General features: G+C 50.9%; 1 protein-coding gene across 1 annotated transcript; it reads left to right on the top strand.

The window, feature by feature from the left end:
- Positions 1 to 721: 721 nt before the first annotated feature.
- MICALL2 (MICAL like 2) lies at positions 722 to 24,676 on the top strand. The gene is made up of 17 exons (XM_082772872.1): positions 722 to 1,012; positions 7,598 to 7,646; positions 10,821 to 10,962; positions 12,690 to 12,850; positions 13,523 to 13,644; positions 14,015 to 14,683; positions 14,901 to 15,076; positions 15,922 to 15,997; positions 16,318 to 16,433; positions 16,959 to 17,111; positions 19,845 to 19,900; positions 20,414 to 20,537; positions 21,135 to 21,225; positions 21,552 to 21,625; positions 21,936 to 22,050; positions 22,997 to 23,043; positions 23,129 to 24,676. The coding sequence occupies exons 1-17, from the start codon at positions 870 to 872 to the stop codon at positions 23,212 to 23,214; spliced, it is 2,400 nt and encodes a 799-aa protein (XP_082628998.1). The 5' UTR covers positions 722 to 869; the 3' UTR covers positions 23,215 to 24,676.

The raw sequence follows: 24,676 nt of genomic DNA, 5'->3' as shown, positions 1-24,676 counted from the left end.
CTCTCTGCAGGGAAAGCAGCCTAAATTCATCCACCCCCAGCTCTCCTTGCACTTGTTGGATTTTGCTCTTTCGAGGGCTCATTTCACCAAGGGCTTGGCACAGCGGAGGTGGCTTTGAGTGACCGTCTCTGGAGTTTTTTTGGGTGCCTGACCCCTAACACCCTGCTCTCCTCAGCCTCGGGTTGTTTCACATGGCTGTCGGCAGCTGTACTTTGTCCTTGCTTGTATTTTGCCCTCACGCTGGGGACGCACAAGGTTGCCTCGCGCCCCCTCAGCACCTCTCCGAGGTGAGCTCCAAAAACGGGGAAGCCGGAGCCTCGAGCGTGGGTCTTCCCCTGTGGCCTCCAGCCTGAGGAAAGGCTGCAGAAACCCAGCCTGTCTGCTCCTCAACAACGAGAGGCAAACCTGCTTGCTGACTTTGCAGGCAGATAAATTTCCCTTGTGTTTGTGTGGAACCCCCGTCTTTGTGCGAGGGGGGCGCGGGGCTCCCCTCAGCCGCTGTGGAGCAGGCGGCCGCCCCGCTACCACACACCCACGACGCCAACTTGCGGCGTGAGAGGCATTTTTCGTCGAAAACCCACCTTTCCCTGCCCCTTTCGCCACCCCGCACACCACCAAGCGCGCCCCGCGGGCCCGCCTCAGGGCGGCCTTGAGGGGCCGCCGCCGCCCGCCCCTTTCCCCGCCTCCGAGCCGGCCCCGCTGCCGCCCACAGGGCCGGCAGCCTCCTTCCCTGCCTCCTTCCCTCTTTCCCTGCTTCCCTCCTTCCCTCCCGGCTCGGCTTGGCGGAGCTGAGGGCTCCTGGTGGCCCTCACTGATCCCCCCCGGGGCGTTCATCGCCACCTCCGCCTCTCCCTCCCTGTGCCCGCGCCATGGCGGCCATCCAGAACCTGCAGCTGTGGTGCAAGCAGCAGTGCGAGGGCTACCGCGATGTCAGCATCACCAACATGACCACCTCGTTCCGCGACGGCCTGGCCTTCTGCGCCATCCTGCACCGCCACCGCCCCGACCTCATGTGAGTACCCTGGGCGTCGAGGCCGGCACATGGGCAACCCGCTCGGTGAAGCCGGGACCCGCCATTTGGGCACTCTGCGGGTGCTTGCCCAAGGGGAAAGGGACAAAAAGTTGACAGAAAGGGACCTGTCCTATTGCCTTGTCCCATTGCCTTGTCCCGTTGTCTTGTCCCCTTGTCTTGTCTCCTTGTCTTGTCCCATTGTCTTCTCCTCAGGAGATGCTCGGTCCTCGTGTGAGCTCTGCTAGCAGCAGCGAAGGTCTCTGAGCAGAGCTCTGCCCTCGCTGCTTTTTCCTTTTTTCCCCTTTTTCTCCTTCTTCGGGGAGCTGTGGCTGAAAGATAAACCCTTAAAATATGTCCTTTTCTGTTGCAAAACAAGTTCAGGCACCGTTTTGGGAAATGTTTCCTTCTTCGCTGTTTGTGTTTGTTTAGGCTTGGCTTTCCCCGCGCGGCCAAACTGCAATTCTGTGGGTTATTAGTTAAGAAGCGAGCGCTGTTTGAATCAAATACAAAAGAAAAGTGGGCAGTTTTCTGGAGGAGCTGTGCAGAAGAGGAATTGTGTCTTCCCCCAGCCCACTCGCAGGGCCCTGGGAGCAGGGCAGGCGCCCTCGTCGCAGGGATCCCCTTGTTGGTGCCTGGTGGTTGCTGCATTCCTGCGACTGACTTGTTTGCACATCCAGAGCTCCGTCCGTGGGAGGCACAGTGTTTTCCAGTCCTTGCTGGTTTCTTTGCTGTTGTCCCGTGGGTTTTGACCCGTCTCTGACCAAATGTAACCTCTGGGTATGTAAATTGCCAAAGGAAACTAAAGAAGGGAAAAAAACCCACAAACTATATATATAAAAAAAACCTAGGGAGTTTCTCAAGGTAAGGGAGCAGCACAAAGATCGCCCGGGAGTATTGATTTAAGCATGAGGTCACTCCCAGCCAGACGTGGAGGACTGGGGTGCGTTTTCTGTGCTGTGGTTTCCCTGCTGTTTCCTGAATTCTGCTTTTGCCTCCGACTCCCAGGACAGCCTACTGCTTGTGTCTGTGTGCAGAGATCTCTTTTGCAGGTGTCTTGCTTCTGGTGGAAGCCCGAGAAGATAACCTTTTGCTCTCTCTCCTCTCAGTTGGTTTGAAACTTTGAAGCGGTCAGAGCAGCCTTGTGCAGCAGGAGGTCATGCAGGAACTTCAGGCGCACCCTCTCTGATGTCCCCTCCTTGCCGGTGCTTTGGCAGTCACCATGGTGTTGCAGTGTATGGCTTCCTGACCTGCTGTCACTTCCATGTGACTCCAGATATTCCCTTTCCTTCCTTTCATTCACAGTCCCAGAAGTACTGAAATACCAGGACAGAAAGGTTGGTGTGTCTGGGAGGTGCTCGTGGATGGCTGGGACCGCTTCCTGGCCAATTCCATTGCCAGCCCATCCAGAGCATGAGAGTGAGCAGGGGCTCATAAACTCCTTTAAGTGAGTTTAGTGAGTCATTTGTAATCCTTGAACTGTGCACCACGAGTTGTGGATAGACATATCTTAAGTAAATACTCCTGTGCTGCAGAGAGGAAGCAATCTGTGGCGTCTCTCTACTCCCGCTGAATTCCTCTTCTGATGGAAATCCTGCCTGACTTTATGCAGAACCTTACAGAAACTCCTTCTGACTTGGACCAGCTCAGCAAGACTGCCTGAAGGTTAAGGAAAAGCATTTATCTGTGACCTCCCTCCTTGCTGTCAGTGGTATAATACAGGAAAACACCAGCTGTACTGGGCAAAGTCCTGCTGGAAGCAAATTATACTTTCAAGTGGTTGGTGTCCAGGGCTGCCTGATGTCACGTGTACCTCAGCTCCTGGGGATGAATACTTGTGCAAATTCCCTGTGAATGTACAAAAATCCTTTTGGCGTTTCAGGAGCCACTGACAGGAAGGGGTGACTGGGTGCACATGTGGCTGTGACTCCTGCTTCTCAGGGGCTTGAAGTGATTTATCCTGAGCTCCTCCCCCGGCTTCTAGCAAAGATCCTAGCTGAAGATTAAAAGTATCATACAGAAAGTAAAACTAGAATACGATAATTGGTGTTTGGAGAAGCCGGTGTGTTTGCTGAAGCTCTTGTGTATAAATCACTTGCAGAACACGATTCAGTCACTGCAGAAGAGTTTTGCAACAGCATGTTTTCTTTCGTGGTTTACATTCTTGGGCTGAGGAGTACATGGTATGGAGAGGGGATTTTTCCTTGGAGGAGCCTGAGAAATTCTCGGGAAAACTTCAAGCAATTACAAGAGCTGGTAATAGTCATGTGCTTCTCTCGAGAGTTACATGGGTCGGAGGACAGGCTGGTGCAGTTTCTTGCTCCTTGTTTTCTTGCCAAAAACCATATGGGGTATGTGATAACTCCTCTCAAACTTGCCTGATGTCAGCTTGTATGTTATCAGTGAACAGGGCAGGCTGTGTAAAATTAGAAACGCATTTCCAGCTCACTTCCCACTCACCCGCGGATGCGCAGACAGGCTGGGTTCTGGGGGCGTGGAGGCACACAGCGAATTACCATGGAAATTCATTTCTTTCATCACAGCTGAAGCATGTTTGGTACCCAGCCCCAGCCAGGCACGGGCACATCATCAGGCAGATCCGAGCCCATTTTGTGGGATGAGAGCAGAGCCCTGAAGTTCCTTGTGTCAGAGAACGTGAAGCTTTGCAGCGGTGTGATGTGGGCTCTGCCCTGCAGCTGCTGGCTGTGATGGTGCTGCCGGTGCGAGCTCCAGCTGGGGGTTTCGTGGTCTCAGACTGATACGTGGGTTAGAAGCAGCAGGGAGCCGTGCACGCTCTCTCTGATATTAATGCCAGATGTCGAGGAAAGTTTTTGATTCGGCTCCTTCTCTTCGTCCTGGATCCTGCTTTCCCAGCCTGCTGGCGGGTGTTTAGCAGCGTTCTGGGAAGGGACTGGTTGTGAAATCCCCCTTGGCAGCCGTGCGCCGCTGGGACACGCGCGTTTGGTGGCCGGCGCTGAGCAGCTGCGTGCACCCGTTCCTCCAGCCCTGTTCTTGGGGTTGCCGTCAGCTCAGCCAGACGGGATGAGGCTGGGAGCCTCTAACGTGGACAGGGAGGGTTGCTCATGGTTTCCTTCTCCTCAGCAGAGAGCTGGGGCGAAGCAGAGCTGCCGCCTGCTCGGCCTCTGCGGGGCTGCGGTTTGCGTGCCAGGCGGGTGGCCCTAGGGTCAGGGAGCCTCATCTGTTATTACTCGTCCTCAGCCTCATCTTTTATTAGTTGCAGCCCGCCAGTGGGTTGAGAGGAATGCGGAGCAGGCATTGCGGAGAGGAGGAGGGGTGCGTGGGGGGCATCTTCCACCTGGGGTTCCCAGCCCTGTCCCAGGTGCTTTGCACCTCCGGATTGAGCACTGCTGGGAGATCCCATTCCCGGCACAGCACTCGGAGCTCAAACCCTCTGTTTGAGGTCTGTATGCAGGCAAAGGGTGCTTTGCTCTCTTCCAGTGATCCTTGTGACCGCACAGACCTCCTTGTCTCCAGGGGAAATAGCACAGAAGTACCTACAGACAGGAGGGTCTCTGGAACCCTCACAGCCTGTGGTCTCTGCGACTTTTTTACCTCCATCTGCTCCGAGGTGAGGTTTCCAGCTGAGTTAGCGCCTGCAGCAGCAGCAGCAGAGGGGGAAGCACGTGTGCCTGCAAAGGAGCCTGGTGTGCTGGGAGCTCTGGGTCTGTGCAGCTGGAGCAGTGGGTGGTCACGGAGATTTCTGGGCACGGCAAATGCTCGGCCACTTTTGGCTAAGAGAAGGACTTTCTGCAGAGCTAAAAACTTCACTTCTATTCCTTTGCTAGCAAACTCCATTCTGATTTGTTTCCAGCTCTGGAAGCGCTCTCTTGGGTGAGATTTATGTTTCTCACCTCTTCCAATTAATTCAGTTGCCTGTGTTTTCTCAGCGGAGAACTCCTACTTCTCCATTTAGTATTAGCTTTGCTTTCTTAGGATTACATTGGTCCAGAGAGCTTTGATATTCCAAGATAGGAGATGCACCAGCTTTCAAAAGAAATACTGTATGTAAACTGCTCACCTGGCTAGCCGGGAAGCAGCGATGCTGAGAGGGTAGGGAGCTCCTGAAATGACCGAATGAGCTGGCTGCTTGCACTCTCCCCGGGGACCAGAAGGGGATTTCAGATATTCACCTCCAGAGACGCAGCTTTTGTGTCTCTGTTCCGTGCCACACAAGTGGGAAGCTGTACAGATGATACCACAGCAAACAGCACACAGCAAGGTGGGAGTAAGAGGCGCGGGCTGACAATAAATAGCTCACTCCAGGGTTACTGAGGCCGGCACGGCTCTGCTGCAGCCACCTCCTGCATCTGCGTTTTGACGTGCTGGTGCAGAGCAAAGCCTGGACTCGTGGCCTTGTGTTTCCAGCACGCAGACTGGTTTCACCGGGCTCCCCGTGTGAGTGGGTACTGCTCCTGCTGTTCCCTGCTCCCCTCGGCGCTGTGTTACTGCTCTGCACGGCCGAGGAAGCCAGAGCTCCCCTGGTCTCCTGCAGGTGTTTTCCTGCGCTCAGGATGTCCGCGGAGGCGGAACTGGCAGTGAGGCAGAGGGCTGCAACCACCTCCTTCAGCTGCCTCTTAAAAGAGATGGTTTTCTTGCCTGACACAAAACAGGATGATTACATCTGTTGTTCCACTGAAACTTTTTGTCCTGTAGTTATTTTCACCGCTCTTTCTAACCCATTGTCTCAGGGAAGGGAAGTGCCTGGGCAGGAGCACCGCTCGGAGAACAACCTCTGCAAGTCCCTTCAGACTGCGCAGGAAAGGGGCTAAGATTTAAAGGTGGGATGTGCTTGGCTTGACGTGCTTCACGTGGGGAGTTTGACCTTTGGGTCTTTGCGGTCGCTTCCTCTTCATTCTCTCGTTATCCAGCACAGCAGCCTCAGATGTGGGAGATAGGAGGCAGCCCTGGCTTTGGGTGCCTTTCTTATTTGCAATGCAACGCTCTACTTTCTCTGTGAAGCAGACAAAGGACCTGGCTTGCTCCTTGCTCTTACCAGTCATGGAAAAAGTTCCCCCGCTGCGGTGCGGATCATGTTTGTCTCATGAATAGATCGCCGTGAGCCCGCTTTGCCCTGGCTCTCACACCGCTACCCTCGCTCCTTTTAAAAGGTGAGGCCAACAGGGGTAAAGCTGCATCGGTTATAAAGGTGCTACCTACAAAAACACAGTGTTGGTGGTGTAGCCTTTTTTGTTGGCCAGTGAGAGTTTCCTTGCTGATAAAAGCCTTTCACTGAGCTTCGTGCCAAGAAGCACAAGGATTGTAAAGTGAAACTGGATTATCAGCAAGGAGCTGACCCTGCGCGCTTGCCTGGGCAGGAAGAAGCGGTGCTGGAGAGCGAGGCTGGCAGCCAGCAGCCAGTTTCGTGTTCCCATGTTAGCAAGTGTTTCAAACAGGCTGGTGGTGAAGGTTTCCTCAGCAAGGCACATGCTCTGTGTGTGGGAAAAGCACGCTGAACGGGGGCTCTGCTTCCAAGGGCACAGACTCACTCTCCCCTGTGCTTTCCTGTCTGTCTTCCACTCCCAGTTTGTGAGTTTCTGGCCTAGCCTTGTGCAGAGGTGGCAATTGGGTTGGATCAGAGAAGGGAGAGCAAATCTGGGGAGTGAAGAGAAAATCTGGAGAGGGGAGGAGGGAAGTGATGTCCAGGGACAACAGAAAATGAAGAAGGGTTGTTGACTTTGGCTTGTAACTGCAAGCAGTAATTGTCTCTTCCTTTTCAGTTATTGGTTTAGATTACAAATCAAAAGTGACAGCCCCAGGGAAAGGAGAACGAGATTTTTAAAGGCAACTTCAGTGTTATCAGTCACGGAATTGTGTTGTGGGCAAAGGTGTTTCTCATGCAGGCTCTCGGTCCTGGTTTTATACAGCTGTGCTAGAGAAGGAAAGAGGTTTTGAAACCAGAACTGGTGGAAGCAGAAGCATCTGAGATCAGAGGTATGGATTTATCAAGCAGCATGAGATACAGGCAGTGTTGGAGGTGTCCGTCCCTTCTCCGAGTTCCATGGTCTCTCTTCATGGAGATGACTTGGAGGAAGGGCAGAGATGGATGTGTCTGCTAGGAAAATGTTTCCAGGGAAAGTGTGTTGCAAGTCTGGCTGGCAGCCAGGGGTTTCTCCTCTCAGGGTGGGAAAGAAGAGAGGCTTTTTGGAGGAAAAAACAACAAAAACAACAATAACAAAAACCTCACAAGTCAGAATTTGCTCCTGGCTGTCTCAGCAAAGCCCCTGAACCTGCACGAGTTGTTTTGGCATCGGCATGTCCTGTCTGCGGGAGGCTGCGGAAGGCAGCCCTGCGGGGCTGGACGTGCCAGAAATGCGTTGTGCTGCCCGTGGGCAGATGGCTGTGCCTGCTGGGCCTCCTGGCCGCTCCTGTCCCAGGAGGAGCAGCAGCTCTGTGGCCGTCTGGAGGCTCAGACGGGATCTGCCAGGCTGCTCCCTCTGGAAAGGCAGGGAGGGAGGAGATGCTCTGTCCCCCAGACCAGCGGGGCTCGGAGAGGTTTGAGAAGCTGGAAGCGAAGCAGGTTGCTCAACGACACCAGCCTGAAGTTTTTCTCTTCTTTCTGTGTTTCAGAAACTTCAACTCCCTCAGTAAAGAAAACGTGTATGAGAACAACAAGTTGGTAAGTGGCTTTTGATGTTTTCTTTTGGTCTAGTCCATGGCCTGGCACCTTGCTTGTGTGTTTTACCAGCAGAAACCCTGCAGGTGCAGTGACCTGGCAGTGCCTTATTCAGATCCTTTGGCTTATTCTGCATGCATCCAACCTTCTCATTTAAACAGTAATGTCCAGGCTCACTGGCGGCTTGAAAGCACCTTCAGCCTGTTCACATTTCTCCACGGGCTGCATAGTGATGCCTGTCCTTAGTGTGTCCAGTTCCCTTTGGAACTGACCGTGTCACCGTCTCTGCTGTGTACAACTCTGCTCACTCTGCCAGCTCTTGTCTAACAGAGCCACGACTCCCACGGGCTTCTTCCATCTCTGCTCACCCTACATAGCCCATCACCATCTCTGAATGAAAGGTACTTTGGAAGTGCTTGCTCATCTCAAAGTGGACTTAGAATCCTCCAGGAGAGCTAAAAGCTGGGATCCTGTGTGTTCCTCACCTCTGTGTGCTCCCTAATTTCTGCCGCACTGGGGCAGCGCCATCTCCCTGAGCCTGGGCTGTGCTACGTGAGCAGTCACTCGGGCTGTGGGGTTCAGCCCTGTGTGTTTCCCTCTTGCAGGTGAGATTCAGGCTGAGTGTTTTTGCCTGGGAGCTTTGGTATTTGGCAGGCACAAGGGCCTCTGCTGTGGATGGTGGTCCTCGCCAGAGTGCTGTGAAGCCCCAAGTGCTGCTTCTTCCCTGCGCCTGGCTGATGGTGTCTGTTCTGCTGGCAGCTTTGTTTTTCTCTGGGAAATGAGCTGTACAACTGACCTCCAGTGCTTTTCCTAATGAAAAGCTTCTTTGTGCCTCTCATAAAAACAGTTGCTCCACTCTCCTATGTCAGCCTGTGTTTCCCTCCCTCCCTTTCCTCTGTTGTTTAGTTCATCCTTTATTTTGCTTTCCCTTCCTTACTGCATCTGTTCTCGGTGCCCTTTTACTGCTGCTGTCCCGCTGGCCTGGCTCTGCCGTGGGTGGGATTGTCCCCTCCACCTCCCCGTGGCACTGGGTTCCTGGGCTGGCCTCCTTCCTCGGACTGCTCTCCATCACAGCTTTCTTCCTCTGGCTGCTCTCGGGATACGAGTGGTCTGATTTCTCCCAGCACTGCTCCTCTGCTATTGTTCAGGCCCTCCTTCGTGCCTCACTATTCAGTAACTTCTTTTCAGAGGCTGTGTTACTCAACAAAAAAAATCTTGTCCAGGCTGCGACTTGTCACATGAGGTCTTTTTGCCAAGAAAGAATGTGTCACTCCTCAAGTGCCAAAAAGAAAAAGAAGGGGAAAAAAAAGGAGAAATTGCTGTTGGTGTCTTTTTTTGTTTGTTAAAGATTTCAAAACATGTATAAATAAGAGAAAGGTTTCTAGAGACCTTGCATCCAGTTTCTTCAGTGCTAATGTGTGGTGGCCTGGTGTAGTGGGTACAGCAGTGAAAAGCTGTGCATGGCCTGCTCAGATGTCCTCAAACCTCTTTGCCTCTTCTGTGCAGCGTTCACAAAATGGGAGCAGCAGTGCTTACCTCCTTTGTAAATCCTTGGAGCTGCACCAAATATCACGTCACTTCTTTAAAGGCCAGCCTGGGCAGGCAGGGAGGGCAAAGCAACTGGGCCAGGTGAGGCGGTGGGCTTGTTCACCTCCAGGAAGAGCAGTTCCCAGGAGCACGAGGATGCAGAAGGCACAGGGGACAGACACCACATCCTCATGCTGCCCTTCGCATTGCTCACCTCGTCCTGGCCAAACTGGCTGTGTGCATGGAGCACCCTCAACAACACAACAACCCTTGTTGTGTGCCTGTTGCACGGGTCTGACCAACAGCACCGTGTAGCAGGAGGTGGCACGGCTCTGGCAATGCCCAGCAAGAAAACCCCACTGGTCAGACAAGTCATGCAGCCAGCCCAATGGGGAACACGCCAAAAAAAACATATTAAGTATGAGGTTACATGACGGGCAGGTGCCAGGCTGGGCTGGCAGCCGGGTGGTGCCGCCAGAGGTAACTGGCTGAGCGCGTGCGTAATGTCAGCTCGGTTACATTTTTACTGGGATACCCAATGGAAAAAAATGGTAATTATCTTGCTAAAACACAGTGGCTGTTTGTTTCTTCTAAGCAGGAATAGGGAGCTTGTACACCAGCCCTGTTGTGTGTCTGCGCCAGAGGTCAGATGCGGAGGGTTTTAATGTGTGCAAGTCTTTCTTTAACCATTTAACTGTGGGATTCAGCAGGAGCCTTCCTGGTGTCTCTGCTCCTTGAGGTGCTGTTGTCCTTTGCTCTGCTGACATTTCAAAAGGGATGCTCCAAAGGGGAAAAGAAAGGATTTTCCCATAAGTGAGGAAGGGAGAGGGATGGAGAAAGTCCCTAGCAGAAGTCCTGTGCTGAGTCGAGCAAAGGAAAAGTTGTTTTAGGGATGTTGCTTTTTTCTTTTGTCCTCTTGTGCAGTGGCAAAACAGAACAGCTTTTCTGTCCTTTACCTGGCTTTGATCCTGCAGTGTCAGAGCAGAGGGCACCACAAAGAGGTATATTTGCCCCAAACACATGTTACGTTAGCATGGAAATGGTTAAGCTGGGAGTTAGGTATCAGAAATTCTTCAGCGTTATTCCTCTATTCCTGCTTTCTAGCCTGGGAGGAATGCTTTCCTTCTCAGCCCAAGATTTCCCCTTTTTCAGATGGGGAAGAGCAGGCAGTAGGCAGGCAGCGTTAACATTTGCACAGCTCTCGGAGCTAGAAGGCTGCCTGCAAACACCTCCCGGCACACCGTTAGCTGGGGAGAGCTCCCGGTTGGGCTGGCAGCCTGCACGCCAGCACGGGCTGCCACAGACCCTTCTGCCAGGCCTTCTCTCCGCAGCTGTGTGCATCCAGATAGAGGCAGGCTCGAGGAAGAGCAGGGGAAACCCAGGTGAGTTCCCGTGCACCGAGCTCCGGCCAGCTTGCCAGGCCAGATTTTTGGCTCCCTGCCTGAGTTTTTCAAGGCGGTGGCTGGAAGCCACGACTCTGTTGGTTCCTGCAAGGGCTGGACGATGTCGGAGTTAAACTGGTGCAGCTGTTCCCCAGTAGAATTAGTATCCGAGTGGGGCTGTTTGCGGTGCAGTTTCTCCTGATGCGGAGCGGCTCTGCTGCCTGGGCTGGACGAGACCCCTCATTTTTTTGTTTTCTTCCTTCCCCAGGCATTCCAAGTGGCATCAGAGGAGCTGGGAATCCCAGCCTTGCTGGATGCAGAGGATATGGTTGCTCTGAGGGTACCAGACAGGCTGAGCATCATCACCTACGTTTCCCAGTATTATAACTACTTCCATGGACGGTCTCCAAGTAAGTGCCACGTTCCCTGGAGGGGTGGCCAAGATTGGGCCTCAATTTTGTGCTTTTTCTTTCCTAGCTTGGAAAGGCAAAATAGACTTCATGGAGGCCTTTTGGTGCCAAAACTATTTCAGTGGGGGATCTGACCTCTTCACTTACTGCAGCAGCACCAGTGCTTTTGGAAGGGCACAAGGGCTGTGCTTCATCTTTAAAGTGTCTTCGAATTTAAAATATAATCTAAAATTTATCATGGCCCAGTCAGCTAGGAGCACAGAAAGTTCACTTCTGTGGTCTACACTTCAGCTTTCCTTTCTTGGGTGCCTCCATCCCTGCCCCAGTCCTTGCCACACCAGAGGGCTGCCTTTAATATCTGAATTCTTCCCCCTCCTCCACCTCTTCACTCATTTAGCTATGCTTTCTCTTTCCCTCCACAACCTCTTCCCACCCCCACTTTTTTTTTTTTTTTTTTAATTTCTTGTTTTAAAACCCTGCTGAAACAAATTCTATCGTGTTTGTGCCAAGTGGTGGGAATCTGGGTCAGTTTGGGGTCTTTCCTCCCCCCTCCCCAGCTTCTCGCCTACCACATCATCAAGCACGGCACATTTTTATACTCTCTAGTGTCCCACAAAATGCTTTGGTCGCATTCCTGTTGCTGGGGTGAATGTGTGTGTCTGAAAATGAGTCCAGCCAGGAATGTGCCCTCTGACTCCAAGCGGACTCCTAATACTATCGCCGTGACCTTTGAATGGGCTCCAGCAGGACCATGAAATAAGCAGGACACAGAAGGCCAGAGAGGGCGAGCAGCCAATATTTTATTGAGGTCAGGATTTTACAGAAGAGTAGAGCTGAAGCTGTACTGGGCTTTGGGAGCTCGATATCTGAACTAGCAGGCAGCCTGAGTCTGAAGTGTTTGCTGAGTCTGGTGTCACCATTCCATTGGTCTCTTGTGGTAAAAGAGCCCTGGGTGTTGACTTGGACAGCTGAGAGAAGACCTTGAGAGAAGACCACTAGGAGCTGGGCTTCCTCTCTGCTCCTAACCTGCTCAGATATCCCCTGTATTTACTCAGAAGGATATAATCTCTTTTCAGATGGGTGGTCATTTAGTTGGTTGCTCTTGAAACAAAGCTACAGCTCAGATAACTGCTGAGTTCCCAGAAGGAGTGCAGAGATGTTCAGAATAGGAAGTGACACAAAAATAACATCTCTGCAAGACCCATGAGGAGTCCTGTCTGTCGCAGTTGTACATAAAGCCTTATTTCCCTGGGAAGTCTACCTCCATTTCCCAGGACACAGGGCACTCATGCTGGGCTCTTGACTGAAGGTGGTGGTTCTCTTTTCTCAACTTGCTGTGAATTTAGAGAGGTTATCTTTCATCTGCAATGGAGGGAGCATTGGGCATTTCCAGGCTTTTTGTGGTGATTCTCATTTTCTTCACACCATCTATGTTCTGTATTTTTCCACTCTTTCATTCCCTTCTGGGGAATTTCCCTGAGAAGAAAAAAAAATAAAACAGCAGTTTCAGCTGCCAGCTGATTCCTGCATATGCTGGTGAAACTCGCTTGTTGCCTCTTTCCCCTTGCTCCACTACAGAACTGCTTGTGAAGGAAGCCTGAGTCTCCTTGTATGCTTTGCAGGTTATCCATCAGGCACCTCTGGATCTTCTTGTGTTGTAAATAGCTCCTAAGTCTGTGAATTTTCCTTATGCTCCCTTAGAATCTGCCCTTTTTCCTTTCTTCCAGTTGGAGGCATGGCTGGAATCAAGCGTCCTTCCTCTGAACCTCAGGAGCAGCCTGTTGGGAAGAAGGTGGTTTCAGAGCCTCCCAAGCCAGCGTCTCCAAAACTGCCTCCTGCACACCCACCAGCCAAAGCTAAGCCCAAAGAAACCTCCCCGGTCACCACAGTAAGAAATGGGGTTGGGGCTGTTCTTTATACCTTTAATCTCTTCGGAGAGCTAGGGAGCATTGAGTTAGTTCAAGGCTGCTAGTGCTGGGGCCTCAGTCTCTCAACTTTCTGTTTATTGCTTCGGATTTAATCCAGAGGTCTGGTTGCTGCACAGATAAAGATGGGAGTCACTGGAAAGCCATCAGCCATCTGGGATTCATCTAGAGGTGAACAGGCCATGGGTGTCTCAGGATATGTCTGTGTTGTTCCTAGCCAGTAGATCTCATGGATGGAGATTTCTAACAGAAGAGATTTTGTTTTTGATAGAAAACATGGATTAATTTCTCGGAAACATTTTTGTAGCAGAACAGGGATGAAAACAGGGTGGAAGAAGGGAAGCTCCTCTTTCACTGGAGTAATTAGCTCACAAGCTAATTCAATTCAGAGACCTTTGAACTTCAATTTCCCACATGCAGGCAAACACCCTGGCCTTCTGGCCTTGTGGAATTAGGTTCCCCTTACACTATCCTGTTCCACTTTGTGTAAACTAGGGGTCAGCCACAGCAAGTATTTCCTGCGTATCCCTTCCCTGTACTAGCAACTGGCTGTGCATGTCAAATGCTTATCTGGGAGATTCTGAAGCTGTACACAGGCCGCAGTGCTGCCTGCTCACCACTGCTTCTTCCCACAGAAAGGGGTGCTGGCAGAGAGTGGGAATATCCGCAGCAGCAGCTGTGGTATCTGCGGGAACCACGTCCACCTGGTGCAGCGCTACTTGGTTGATGGGAAGCTCTACCACAGGAACTGCTTCAGGTACAGCTCTCTGAAAGGGAGGGCACAAACCTGTGGGTCCCAGGGGCAGTCTGGGACTGGAGAGAGAGGTGGGAAGCATTCAAGGTGTTGGAGGACATTTCTGACGGAGTGGAGGCAGCCAGTCTCTTGACCTGTGCATAAGGGAAACTCTTTGCACAGGTCTGTTTTCATCCATGCCTTCCCTACCCCAGGCCATGCAGTTAGCAGTTCCTGTTCTGGTGCCTAACGAAATGCACACGGGGTCTGCTCACTGCCAGTGTGGTACCTTCACCCTCCCTGCGTTGGCAGTGTAATTGTGCCTGCGCTCTCAGCTGTGTGTCAATGGCCCCAGAGCTCTAGAGGACGTGTTCTGAGACTTCTTTATCCACAGGTGCAGGCAGTGTTGGAACGTGCTTCTTCCTGGAAGCTACAAAGCTGGGCCTGAGCCCGGTACGTTCATCTGTAACAGCCACCAACAGCCAGACAGTGTCCAGATCTCTGGACTCCGCAGCACCGGGAACAAACCTGAGAGCAGCCCAGCCCCTGCCACTGTCAGGCCATTCCAGAAAGCAGCAGAACCCAAGAAACTGGAGCAGGTGTTGAAGAAACCGAGCCAGGAAGGCATCGCTAATTCAAACACGCCATCTGTTTCATCTTCTGGAAGCTCTGGCTTCAGAAGTCTAAATACTCCATGGTCTTCTTCAGCTGTAAATAAATCAGATGACTGCAAAGGTACCCCGCTGGGAAATAAAACAGAGCATCATGAAGGTACCCCATCAGATCCACTTCGGACAACCTCAAAAACAAAAACACAGCAAGCCCGAGAAAATTTTTTTCAGTCTTCAGACTCCTTCAGCAATAAAACCTCTGACACTACAAAACATGTCCCTTCTCACAGCCCTGGTAAAATTACCTCTGGCAGAACTGAAGCTGCAGCCAGTCCAGAGAATGCCGAGAAGGATCAGGCACGTAACCATATTATGCAGGCTCTGGCTGGGTCAAAAATCTCTCCAAGCAGGCCAGGAAGATTCAGTTTCACTGGCTCCTCAGCATCCAGCAGGTAGGTGCTATTTCCCTTTCCTTCTTTATTCCCAGGATGACTTTGGCATAACTTGGAGAAGTCTCTGCATCTTTCTTCTTTTTCCCTGACTGATGTTTCTGATGGGATTTAAAGACTGAGTGACTCATTCAAATCTTTAGGACACCATTCAGTATAAAGCTCCATCCTTTGCAAAAGGACAGACTTTCAAAACTCATTAGATTGTTCTTTTTTGCAGTGGCAACCTTTCTCCCGCCAGTTCTCAATGGCAGAGTCCAGCTCCAAAAGCACAGTCCAGCAAACCAGGGTACACAGCACCGAAACAGGAGAAGATCACAGAGCCTCTGCCCAAGAATCAGACTGCCAGCAAACCTATTGACTCTGTGCACAAGCCAGAGTCAAAAAGCCTCAAAGGTGAGGATGACTGGTGTGTATACAGCTCTGCCTGGACACAGCGTGACAACTTTAGACCCTTCTCTTGGGCCAGCACAGCGAATATGTCAGTGGGTCACATACTTCCTATCTGTACCGCTACGTATGTGTTTTCTGGGTTCTGGGGATCAACACACTTCCATTTGTCCTTGTGCAACTGCTGCCTGTAGCAGGGCGAGTTTTTCATCTCTGAGGATCTCCAGGTATTTGAAGTTGTAGTAGCTGTCATCAAGTGTTGCGATCATGATGGATTTCAGAGGTTTAAGTACACTTTCCCGGGCTGGAGACCTTGTCATAACTTCAGGATGATTTTGTGGCTACAACTGGGGCTTACCCAGCCTTCTTGTCTATTTTGAACTGAGCTTCCTCCCCAGTGACTGTCCAGTGGGCTAGGGTCTGATGTTCTGAGAGTTCTTAGTCTCAACCACTTTATCTGGGGGGCTGAGAACAGTATCTGTGTGGAGTTTGTTCTGAGCTTGCTGGTCTTTTTGTCTCCCCTCTCCTCCCCCATCCTTTGCTCTCTAAGATCTAAGCTGTTATTGTTGTATTGCTGTTAAGTATGTCTTTGTTTCCATTGTGACTGTGTTTCTGTAGCTGCACAAGTTTTAAAACATTTGAGTTGAAAGGGGCAAAATGCCACCAAGGTTATTTAGTACCTACTGTATGGGAATCTGCCTGTGTTAAACTTGTTGAGTTGGTGCTGGCTTGCTGCAGTAACATGATGGTATCTACCTCTGTGCATGGCTTCTCTCTTCCTCCTGAGACACAAATCTGGTTTGTGTCTTCCTATTGGACCTGATGTTATCTTTCTACGTTCCTTCTTTTAGCAACCATTAATGCTGGTGAAGACAAGTCTGAGAACCCAACAGAGTGGAGATCTCGGTTGAAGCCTGTGGCCAACAAGTAAGTTTTTTTTTCAAGCAAGTGGGTCTTCATGATAAGTGAGTGGGGATGTCCATGTCTGCAGCTGTATTTGTTGCTGCAGGTCTGTGTGCATGTTGGAGGGAAGAGCTCTTATGTTTCAATGCTTCTGTTTTCAACTATTTGAAGGAAAAGTCAAAGGCTTTCATTTCTGGGAAGGGAGAGCACATCTCAAATCGTTGAACTCTGATTAGAAGTGTGACCATCATGGCTGGAGATCGCGGCCCAGGATGTCCAGAGCTCTTTCTGTGGACCAGTCTGCTAGAGGGATGGTTTCCTACCTTTGTCTTTCTTCTTTGCAGAGACCAAGGTGGCTCTAAGAAGCCTACTGATAACTCTCACGTGGGAACAGGGAGCCCAGCACAGAAGGAGACAAAGCCAAGTCCGTTAGTTGTGCCATCAGCAAAGCAGGACTCCGGTATGAAGGATATAAGCTTTGCCTTCATTTTGCTGGTCAGGCGGGGGCAGGCATTAGTGCTGCAAGGCACAGAGTGAGGAACATGCTGGTGGAGATGGTGCCTTCTTTGCAGGGATTCTTGCTCTCCCTAACCCTGCTTTGGCCCTGCAGTGCCTTTATTTGGAGAGCTGTCATTCCCCAAGGAGAGGGACTTAGTCCTCGCAGTGTGCTCCTCTTCTGTAAGACAGCTAGCAAGATTTCACTTGCTCTCTCTTGCATAAATAAGTATTGCTGAGAAATCTTGATGACGGTTCCTGACCTTTCCTTCTTCTCCTCCACCCTTCTCTCATACTGTGGCCTTGTGACTGGTTGTTTCTCTCCATTTTCTTCAGACTCATGTCCCTCAGTGTCATCAAGAGAGGAGTAATAGGACTAGAAATGAAGGCAGCTAGTGATGAATGCCAGAGTCTCTGGGCAATACGGGGATTTTTGTGGGACGAGGCTTGAAATTTCTTACCCAAGACCTGTCTGTGCTTCTTAATTCAGCTTCATCTGGTGGAGTCGTTAAGAAGAAGTTGATCCCCAGCTCAGATCTTATCAGGAGCTGTCAGAATTCAAAGCAAGGCTGGGAAGAACATGGGGGTTCTGTCAAGAAGAAGGAAGAGGGCAACCACCAGTTGCATCAAGGCACTACCACATGTAAGATCTCTTCTGCCTGCTTAGAGCCACTCTCTCCTCTGCACTGTTAGGGATGACCTGAGTGGTCAGTGTGGGAGGCATGTCCCAGCGTTTTCTGTGGCTGTTGTCATGGGGGAAAAATCTGTGTCATTAATTTTTATTAACCATCTTGGGCTAACCAGGAGCCAGCCAGGCCAAGGAATTCAGTGGGAAGAGAAGAAATGAAAATATGGATTTTTCAGGGTTGCTGCTCTGTCATTCTTCAGACTCAAAGCTACGAAGAGGACATCTCCTGATTTGAGGAATGGGAATCTAGCTGTTGCCTCTGTTCCTCTCCAGTTGAGTGGCTTTGGGAAATGAAAGGAATGCAGAGAATTGTCAGCAAGAGACTCCAGCTGGCGGAACACACTGTAGCTCCAGCCAAGGCTGCTGCTTCTTGGACATTCAAAGATGTCCCAGCCAGTTCTGACCAGTTTGTCCCTGCTCCTAATCCAGTTTCTTACTCTTGTCTGTTCAACCTCGATGTCACTATGTACCTCTTCTGTTTTGCCCAGTTGTCCTTGCTGCTTTCCCTCTTACATATCCTACCACAATGAAATTTCATGGACCTAACCTGATGTTTGCTGCTGTTCTGTGTGCTCAGCTTGTTTGTTTTCCCCTTTCCTTACCCTGTCTGGCTGTGTCTTATCTGTTTGAACTAGAAGATCCTCAGAGCAGGGCTCAGCTCTGACTCTGATGTTTGTCTTGGAGCAAGTAGGATGGGCCCCCATGGCTTGGTGGTCTCATGCTTCATTTCTTAGCTGGCTCCAGCACTGTCCTTAGCCTTCAGGTCTGACAGCTGAGTAGCATTCAAATAGCAGTTATGTTGTCTGTTTTAACAAACCTTTATTGCCATCTATTTCCCCAAACTTTCCATCTCATTTTTTCTCACACTCAGTCACGAGGCTCGCCATTACTTCATTCCCCAGGAAGTGAGTTGTTAAGATAACGGAGGCTGGTTTTATATCTCTTTTTAAAGCTTAGTGATTGCTGGTGGGAGTGCCTCCTGTGGGCAACTTTCCCAGCAATTTGCCCCCAGTTTTCACATATGCAAGCCTGGTATCTGAAAGGCTGCTTCCTTGCTGCTGTCTCTGGGCAGCCTGTGGATTAAGGACTGACTTGTTGCTCCTCTGTATAGGTTTCTACCTCAGCAGAGAGCCTCCATGAACAGTTATGCCCTTAATACTGTGTGTGCTTCAAAGGACTGTAGATGATGAGCATTTCTGTAGATAATTAGTTTTATTTGGCGTAGGTATTGTTTCCTGTTGAAAAAGGAGACTGTGTTTTTCTTGCCCCCTGTTCCATTTCCCATTTGCCTATCTTGTGTCTATGGAGACAGAACTTGAGGATATCAGGGGACACCAGACTTTCAGCTGGTCAGCAGAGAGTGGTTTTGCTAGCTGTTGTCCTCCAGTGACCTGGTCTCATGGTCAGTGATGCAGCTTTCTGCCCTGCTTGGAGATGCTGCAGAGGTCACCCAGAAGGAGCTTGGAAATGCAGCGCTGAGCTGGGACAGGGAGGTGATGCTCAGGCTGCCTGTGCCAGGCCAGGTCTGTGTTGGAGGAACCTTTAAGAGAAGAGTGAGTTGCAGGTAGCATATGGGGCAGCAAACCAGCTACATCCAGGGGGAAGAGTGACCTGATGGAGGCCAGCATTGCAGAGACAACACAGCTGATTACCAAATCCAGTACCCGGCATCTTTTGATCCTTTTACAGTCTTCTAGAAAGCCTGTTAGAACAAGGACTGGGCAATCTGAGAGATGTCCTTGAGCTCTTCCTTGAGTTTCTCATCAGCGAGTCAGCACAGTAGCAAGAGATTCTCGGGGGGCTCCCTGGTCTGTCTGTCCTGTCTTTCTCCTTGTGTGTGCCAAGCCTGCATCACTGCTGCCTTTCTTACAGCTCTGCTCTTTTAATACTAGAGTCTTCCTTCCTATCACATCATCCACGTGTGCTTCTCTTCTCTCTCTGTGGTAATTATCCAGCCCAGCCCCTCGGGTATCCGAATACCTCACACTCTCCTGTAGTTATCCTTGCAGCGCAGGTGGGCAGAGGAAGCTGAGGCACAGTGGAACAAACACACATTGCTGAAGGATTGATTTTAATAGGTGTCCAGGGCTTAAATAATGCTGTGTAGCTGGGCCAAAGGGACTTCTCACCTAGGAAGTGTTTTGTGGAAGGAATTGAACCTTAGTTTCCTGAGGCCTATGCTAAGGTCCCCTGGACCATCTTTGTTTCATCGGTATTCACCGATTCTTCTTTGTACAAGAGCACTAGAGGGGCATTTTTAACTGAGACCTGATGTTTCTTGTGACAGTAACCCAATACTTCTGTTTTGCCCTTTGGAAGCTTAATAAGCAGTGCTTTTTGCCATGATAAATATCTGAGTTTTAACAAGATAATGAATGAACATAGAAACCGTTGTTCTCAGGTGCAAGCCCCCAAGCCACACCACAGTAAGGAGACCGCCTGTGCCCTGAGGAGGCAAGCAGCACCCTGTGGTCTGGGAGTATCTGAGTGTCCAGCAGCAAGGAGTAAACCAGGCTGTGATGTTTCCCAAGGACACAAATCTCACCTTAGTCTGGGCCTGCCAATGCATGTGTATTGTCAGTGTCCTGTGCTGGGTGACATGGACTTGTGCTCTCAGTGGTGTAGGCACTGTCTCACAGCACAGAATTATTTAAAGTTTGATATGGGGTTTATTTTTTTCCCTTCTAGATAAATCTTCAGCTCTGATTAACATACAGAACTGTGAAGCAGTGTCCCCAACCAAGGTATGGCTGGAAAACGGGTGTAATGGGCACAGACTGGGGTTGCTGGTTATTCTGCTGAAGTATTTGCCTGGATACATCTCAGGTTATCTTATTTGGAAAGTTTACCTGAATTCTCAGGGAAGGGGTAAAAGGCTTTGGAGCAGAGGCGAAAAGGAGAGACTGCCATTTATCTCCTGGGCAAGGGGACAGTAGAGGCTGGAATGAGACAGATAGATATAGATAACAAAATCCTGTTGGACACAGTCTGCTCCAACAAAGGAGGGGGAACGTCTGTGGACTGACAAGTGTGGGTAGATATTATCACCCTAGTGAGTGTATCACAGCACTGTAACATTGCCATGGCCACCACTCCAGTGTGAACAGCCAGCTCTGCATCTCTGCTGACTTGGTCCTTCCAGGGCATGGCTCTAGAGTTGAGCTCCTTATGTCATTTCCCATTTCTGTTGGGGCTGTGCCTTCAGGAAGCAGTCTTAGGGCACTGAGATGTATTCATTCCTACATTTGTTTTCCTAGCTGCACCCAGACTACATCCCTGAGGAAGAAATCCAGGAGAAAGTACGTGATATTGAGAAACAGCTGGATGAGCTGGAATCGAAAGGAGTGGATCTGGAGAAGCAGCTGCGTGGCTGCGAGGGAGGTAAAGAAAACCAGGGGGCTCTGTTACTGTAGGAAGGTGTGAGGCTTGTGTCCTACCCCTGGGCATTCTTGGCTCTGTTTTTAGGAGCTCATAGTATGTGTGAGACACCGAGTTACCAAAGGTAGCTACTACAGCAAAATAAAGCCCTGGGAATTTGGAACCCACTCCATGCTGTATCCTAACCTGTCGTTTGAGCAAGGTCTTGTGTTTATCTGGCAGAGGATCAGGGAGTTTTGGGAGTCAAAAGCTGCTATTTATCTGGTGGTTGAATCCCAAGGCAGACTGTCTGTCATGGCCAGCTCCAATTCCATGGGGATTAGTGGGTTCATTCAGAGTGGCAGAGCTGAGCCAGCCACATGGAAAATGAGCAGGGTGCCCTGTGATAGGGTATCTGTGAGCAGCTCTCTTCTGCAGGAAGGGGTCTGCTTCCTTTCCTTTGCATCTCAGAGTAGCGAAGACAAGCTGTTTACACTTGAGATTGCTTATGGCTCATACAAGTTATCCTGGGCTCTCCTTCAAGTGATAGTGTGTTTGAGCCAGGAAGAACCGACCTGATGCAGCTTTTGGAGGTGTTTTGCTCTTCTGTGGTCTTTGCAGATGAGTCTGAGGATGCCCTCATGGTGGATTGGTTCAAACTCATCCATGAGAAACAGCTGCTGCTGAGACAGGAATCGGAGCTGATGTACAAGTAAGTAGAACCAGAAATTCACCTGTCTGCCCACACACTTCATCTGTGAGCAGTAAGCAGTAAAGGAGGAAGTGTGGCAGCAACCAAAATAATTTGCTAGCTGATGGGATGAGGGAGGGATTGAGAAAGTCTGTGGGAGACCTGCCAGCATCCTGAGGTATTAGCTGGTGGGCCTTTGAGCTCTGAATGGACAGATGAGCCCCTAAGGTCTGTGATAAGCTTGTGGTGAGGGAAACCTTGTAAATGTGAGGGGGGCAAATTTCTCAGAAAAATTCAGCCCTGGATCGTGGTGGGGCATAACTCATCACTTCTGTGGTCTCTTCCAGGATGAAACAGCAGAAGCTGGAGGAGCAGCAGTGGAACATTGAGATGGAGCTCCGACACCTCATGAACAAGCCAGGTGAGGACAAGCTACACCGAGATTTCTGCTGGTCCCTGGCTGTGCAGAGACCTACGCTCTGCACACCAGCCCCAAGATGTCCTTGAGATCTGAATGATGCTGTCTGCCTGCCAGGGATTATGGTTTCACTGGGGAACTCTCTTGGCTCAGCTGCCAGGTGTTTTCTGAGGGACATGAGATGTACCCCTGAGTGGGAGGATAATCAAATTCAGGCCTGTGAGAGGAACTTGCTGGAGCAGGGTGAAGGCAGTACCCCAGTGGGGAGGTACTGACCTGTAGCTGTGAGAGGGGCCTCTCTTGTCTTGTGCAGAGGAACAGAAGACACGCAGAGAGAGGGAGCGTGAGAAGGAACTGCTGGAGTCCTACCTGAACACAGTCAACGATCGGAATAATATCGTGGAGTGCCTGGATGAGGACAGAATCAGGTGAGGGCCTGTGGGTGGTAGAGGATGAGCCAACACAAGGAGTGGTTTGCACTGTACTTCTTCAACTGCCCAGGATCTAGGGGTGGACAAATGGCTCTAATCCAGACTTCTGTTCCATGAGAGGTGGGTGGTGACCTGTCACCAACCATCTTGTCTTAAATGCTGCTGCTTTTGCTTCCTTGGCACCTGTTAAAAACTGAGATCAGGTCTGCAGCCATGTTCTGAGGATAAGGACTATGAAAATGTATAAAGCAGGAGCAAGAAAGGGAGAAGCTGGAGATGGGGAGTTGGAGGCAGCATGTGAACCCCGGGAGGACTCTGGGAGCGTGAAGCCACATGTCTTTGTCTGCTGCAGCAAAAGAACAGCCACAGCCATTGTGCTGAGAGCTGGATCTTCCCCAAGTTCAAAGGAAGACTGCTGCGTCAAGTAGTTGGATGTGTGCCTCTGGTTGCTGAGAGCAGCCTCCATTTCTTGCCCTCAGGGCAGCAACCCCACCTCGAAGGTTCCAGTAATGCCCAGGCTTTTGGCTCTGGCCTTGCCCAAGCCCTAGGGTGACTGATGTGAGCACCTCTGCAGCACCCGAGGCTACTGGTGTCTCAATCTTTATTCGTCTCCTGGGGTGTGGCGTTGCCTCACAGCAGGGTAAACTCAGATGATTCATAGGCTAGCTGGGGAAAGGCTCTGCTGATGTAGCACTGGACTGCCGTGATCTGGAAATCCCCACGTAGGCCATTGCTTTAAAGGGGGCTGTAAAAGCTGATGTAATTTGCTAATGTCTAGGACTTTAACTGCTTTTTTCCCATCCCCTTTTTGGGGTGTGCTGAGGGGATTGGTCACTTCTGACTGGGGGAAGGACTGTAGCCGTGTTTTTTTGCATGTTTTGCAGCGTCTACCACCTTGTTGTGAAACAGAGCAGTTTTCTAATGCCATGCTCTTCCATTACAGAGAGCAAGAGGAGGACCAGATGTTGGCAAACATGATCCAGAAGTTGGGTAAGGACCTTTTCTGCTGTTAGGGAGCAGCACTGAGTAGCAGTGGGGCCGTGGGTCTCAATCTTCTCTGCTCCCTCTCCTGCAGATGGATCTCTTGAGAACCAGGAGCCAGAGAAGAAGAAGAACAAGTTCCGTTTGTCCAAAATATGGAAGCAGAAAAATAAGAGTTAAACACAGGAGGGACATTCCCCGGCCCAGTGGCACAGCGAGGGCTGTCAAAGGGATGTTCTTTCCTCACTGCTGCTTTCCTGGAGTTGTGCAGGACTGTGATGAGGCTTCTCTTCTCTCTGACATGAAGACTGCGGGTTTGCGGACCAAAGGGACGGTGCAAGTCCTCTCTCACTGGTGTGGGGTGAACCTTTCCCAGAAGACACCTTAAGACCATTTTCCTTCTTTGAATCTAGCTCAGAGCTGGCTTCAACTTTGTTGGCAGCTCGGGAGGGTAGAACTCAATTTGCACATCCACTGCTCAGGTGACTGCAGACCTGAATACAGCAGCATGGCACTGCATGGCACCCCGCAGTGCCCCCCTCATCTCCGCCAGGGCTGTGCCAAGGATGCTGAGCTGGTTTCTGACGGGGCAGTTCTTTCTCCCTCTGTGTGTGCTTTGTCACAGAGGGAGATGCTATGGGGCATTAGACAGATTGAGGGTCTCCTACTTTCTACACCAGTGCAAGCTGTAGCTGCAGGCCCCACAGCCAGGGGAAGCAGAGAGTAGAAACACCTCCAGAAACCTCCTGAACTATGGGGTGGAATGCCCTAGACCCAGAGACATTTCAGCAATAGTGCTCTGTTTCCAGACCTCTCTTTGAGAGCTGATGTAGGCTGTTTTCTCAAAGCCATGAGGGGTTACTCACTGCTTCATTCCCTCTGTGGGGGACATTTTTAGCTTCCTTATTTCCCTAACTGCACAATGAAGCAGGGTCTTTGTTGCCTGTGGCCCACCATACTGAAGACAAACAAAAGTCTTCTTTTAACAGCCTGGTGCTAACTGGGAGCAGAAGGGGATAACTGAGTTTGTCTCACCACCAGTTTTCTTTGTGGGATGAACATTCATCTCCTGAGTCTCTGCCCCTGGACAGCCAGCGCCCTCAGGGTTTGCCATGGTTCAGCCTGGGACCAGGACAGTAGGAGCAGGACAGGATAGGTGCTGGCATGCAGGCAGTGAGTTTTTCCCCTCCATCAGTCCAGAGTGGCTGCAGCCAGGCAGCTGCCCTGGGTGGCAATATCCTATCATCCCAGTCAACCTTGGCAGCAGGGATAGACACAGGCAGGGAAAGATCAGAATAATCCCTGTTGCCTCTAGCACTGGTAAATGTGGACTCCCTGCACTTCCTTCCTCCCTCCACACCAGAGTACTCGGAGATTTCTCCAGGTCCTGTTCTCCAGCAGGGCCTGGGATGTTGCTGGGAGGAGGTTTGCTGCCCGCTGTGCCCTGTGGCAGAGTGGAGGCGATGCGTGCCTTACCCACGAGGTGGCAGTGGGGCTCTCTGGCCGAGGCAGCCCACCCTGGGCACCGCAGGGGTGAGCTCAGTGAGGTACCAAGTGCCCGAGGGGTTTCCTGGTGCCCACGGTATGCCGTGTGTATGGGACACCGTGTACCTGTGTATGTTTTTGTACAATAAAGAGTTGC

The sequence above is a fragment of the Aythya marila genome (genome assembly GCF_965140915.1).
Source record: "Aythya marila genome assembly, chromosome: 15".
Classification (NCBI taxonomy): domain Eukaryota; kingdom Metazoa; phylum Chordata; class Aves; order Anseriformes; family Anatidae; genus Aythya; species Aythya marila.
Note: the sequence above shows the minus strand (reverse complement) of the source record. Positions and strands in the feature narration are given on the sequence as shown.

Coding starts and splice junctions, on each gene's coding strand:
- MICALL2 (XM_082772872.1), top strand. CDS start 870: ATGGCGGCCATCCAGAACCTGCAGCTGTGGTGCAAGCAGCAGTGCGAG. Junction 1,013..7,597: donor CGCCACCGCCCCGACCTCAT/GTGAGTACCCTG, acceptor TCTGTGTTTCAG/AAACTTCAACTCCCTCAGTA. Junction 14,684..14,900: donor GGCTCCTCAGCATCCAGCAG/GTAGGTGCTATT, acceptor TCTTTTTTGCAG/TGGCAACCTTTCTCCCGCCA.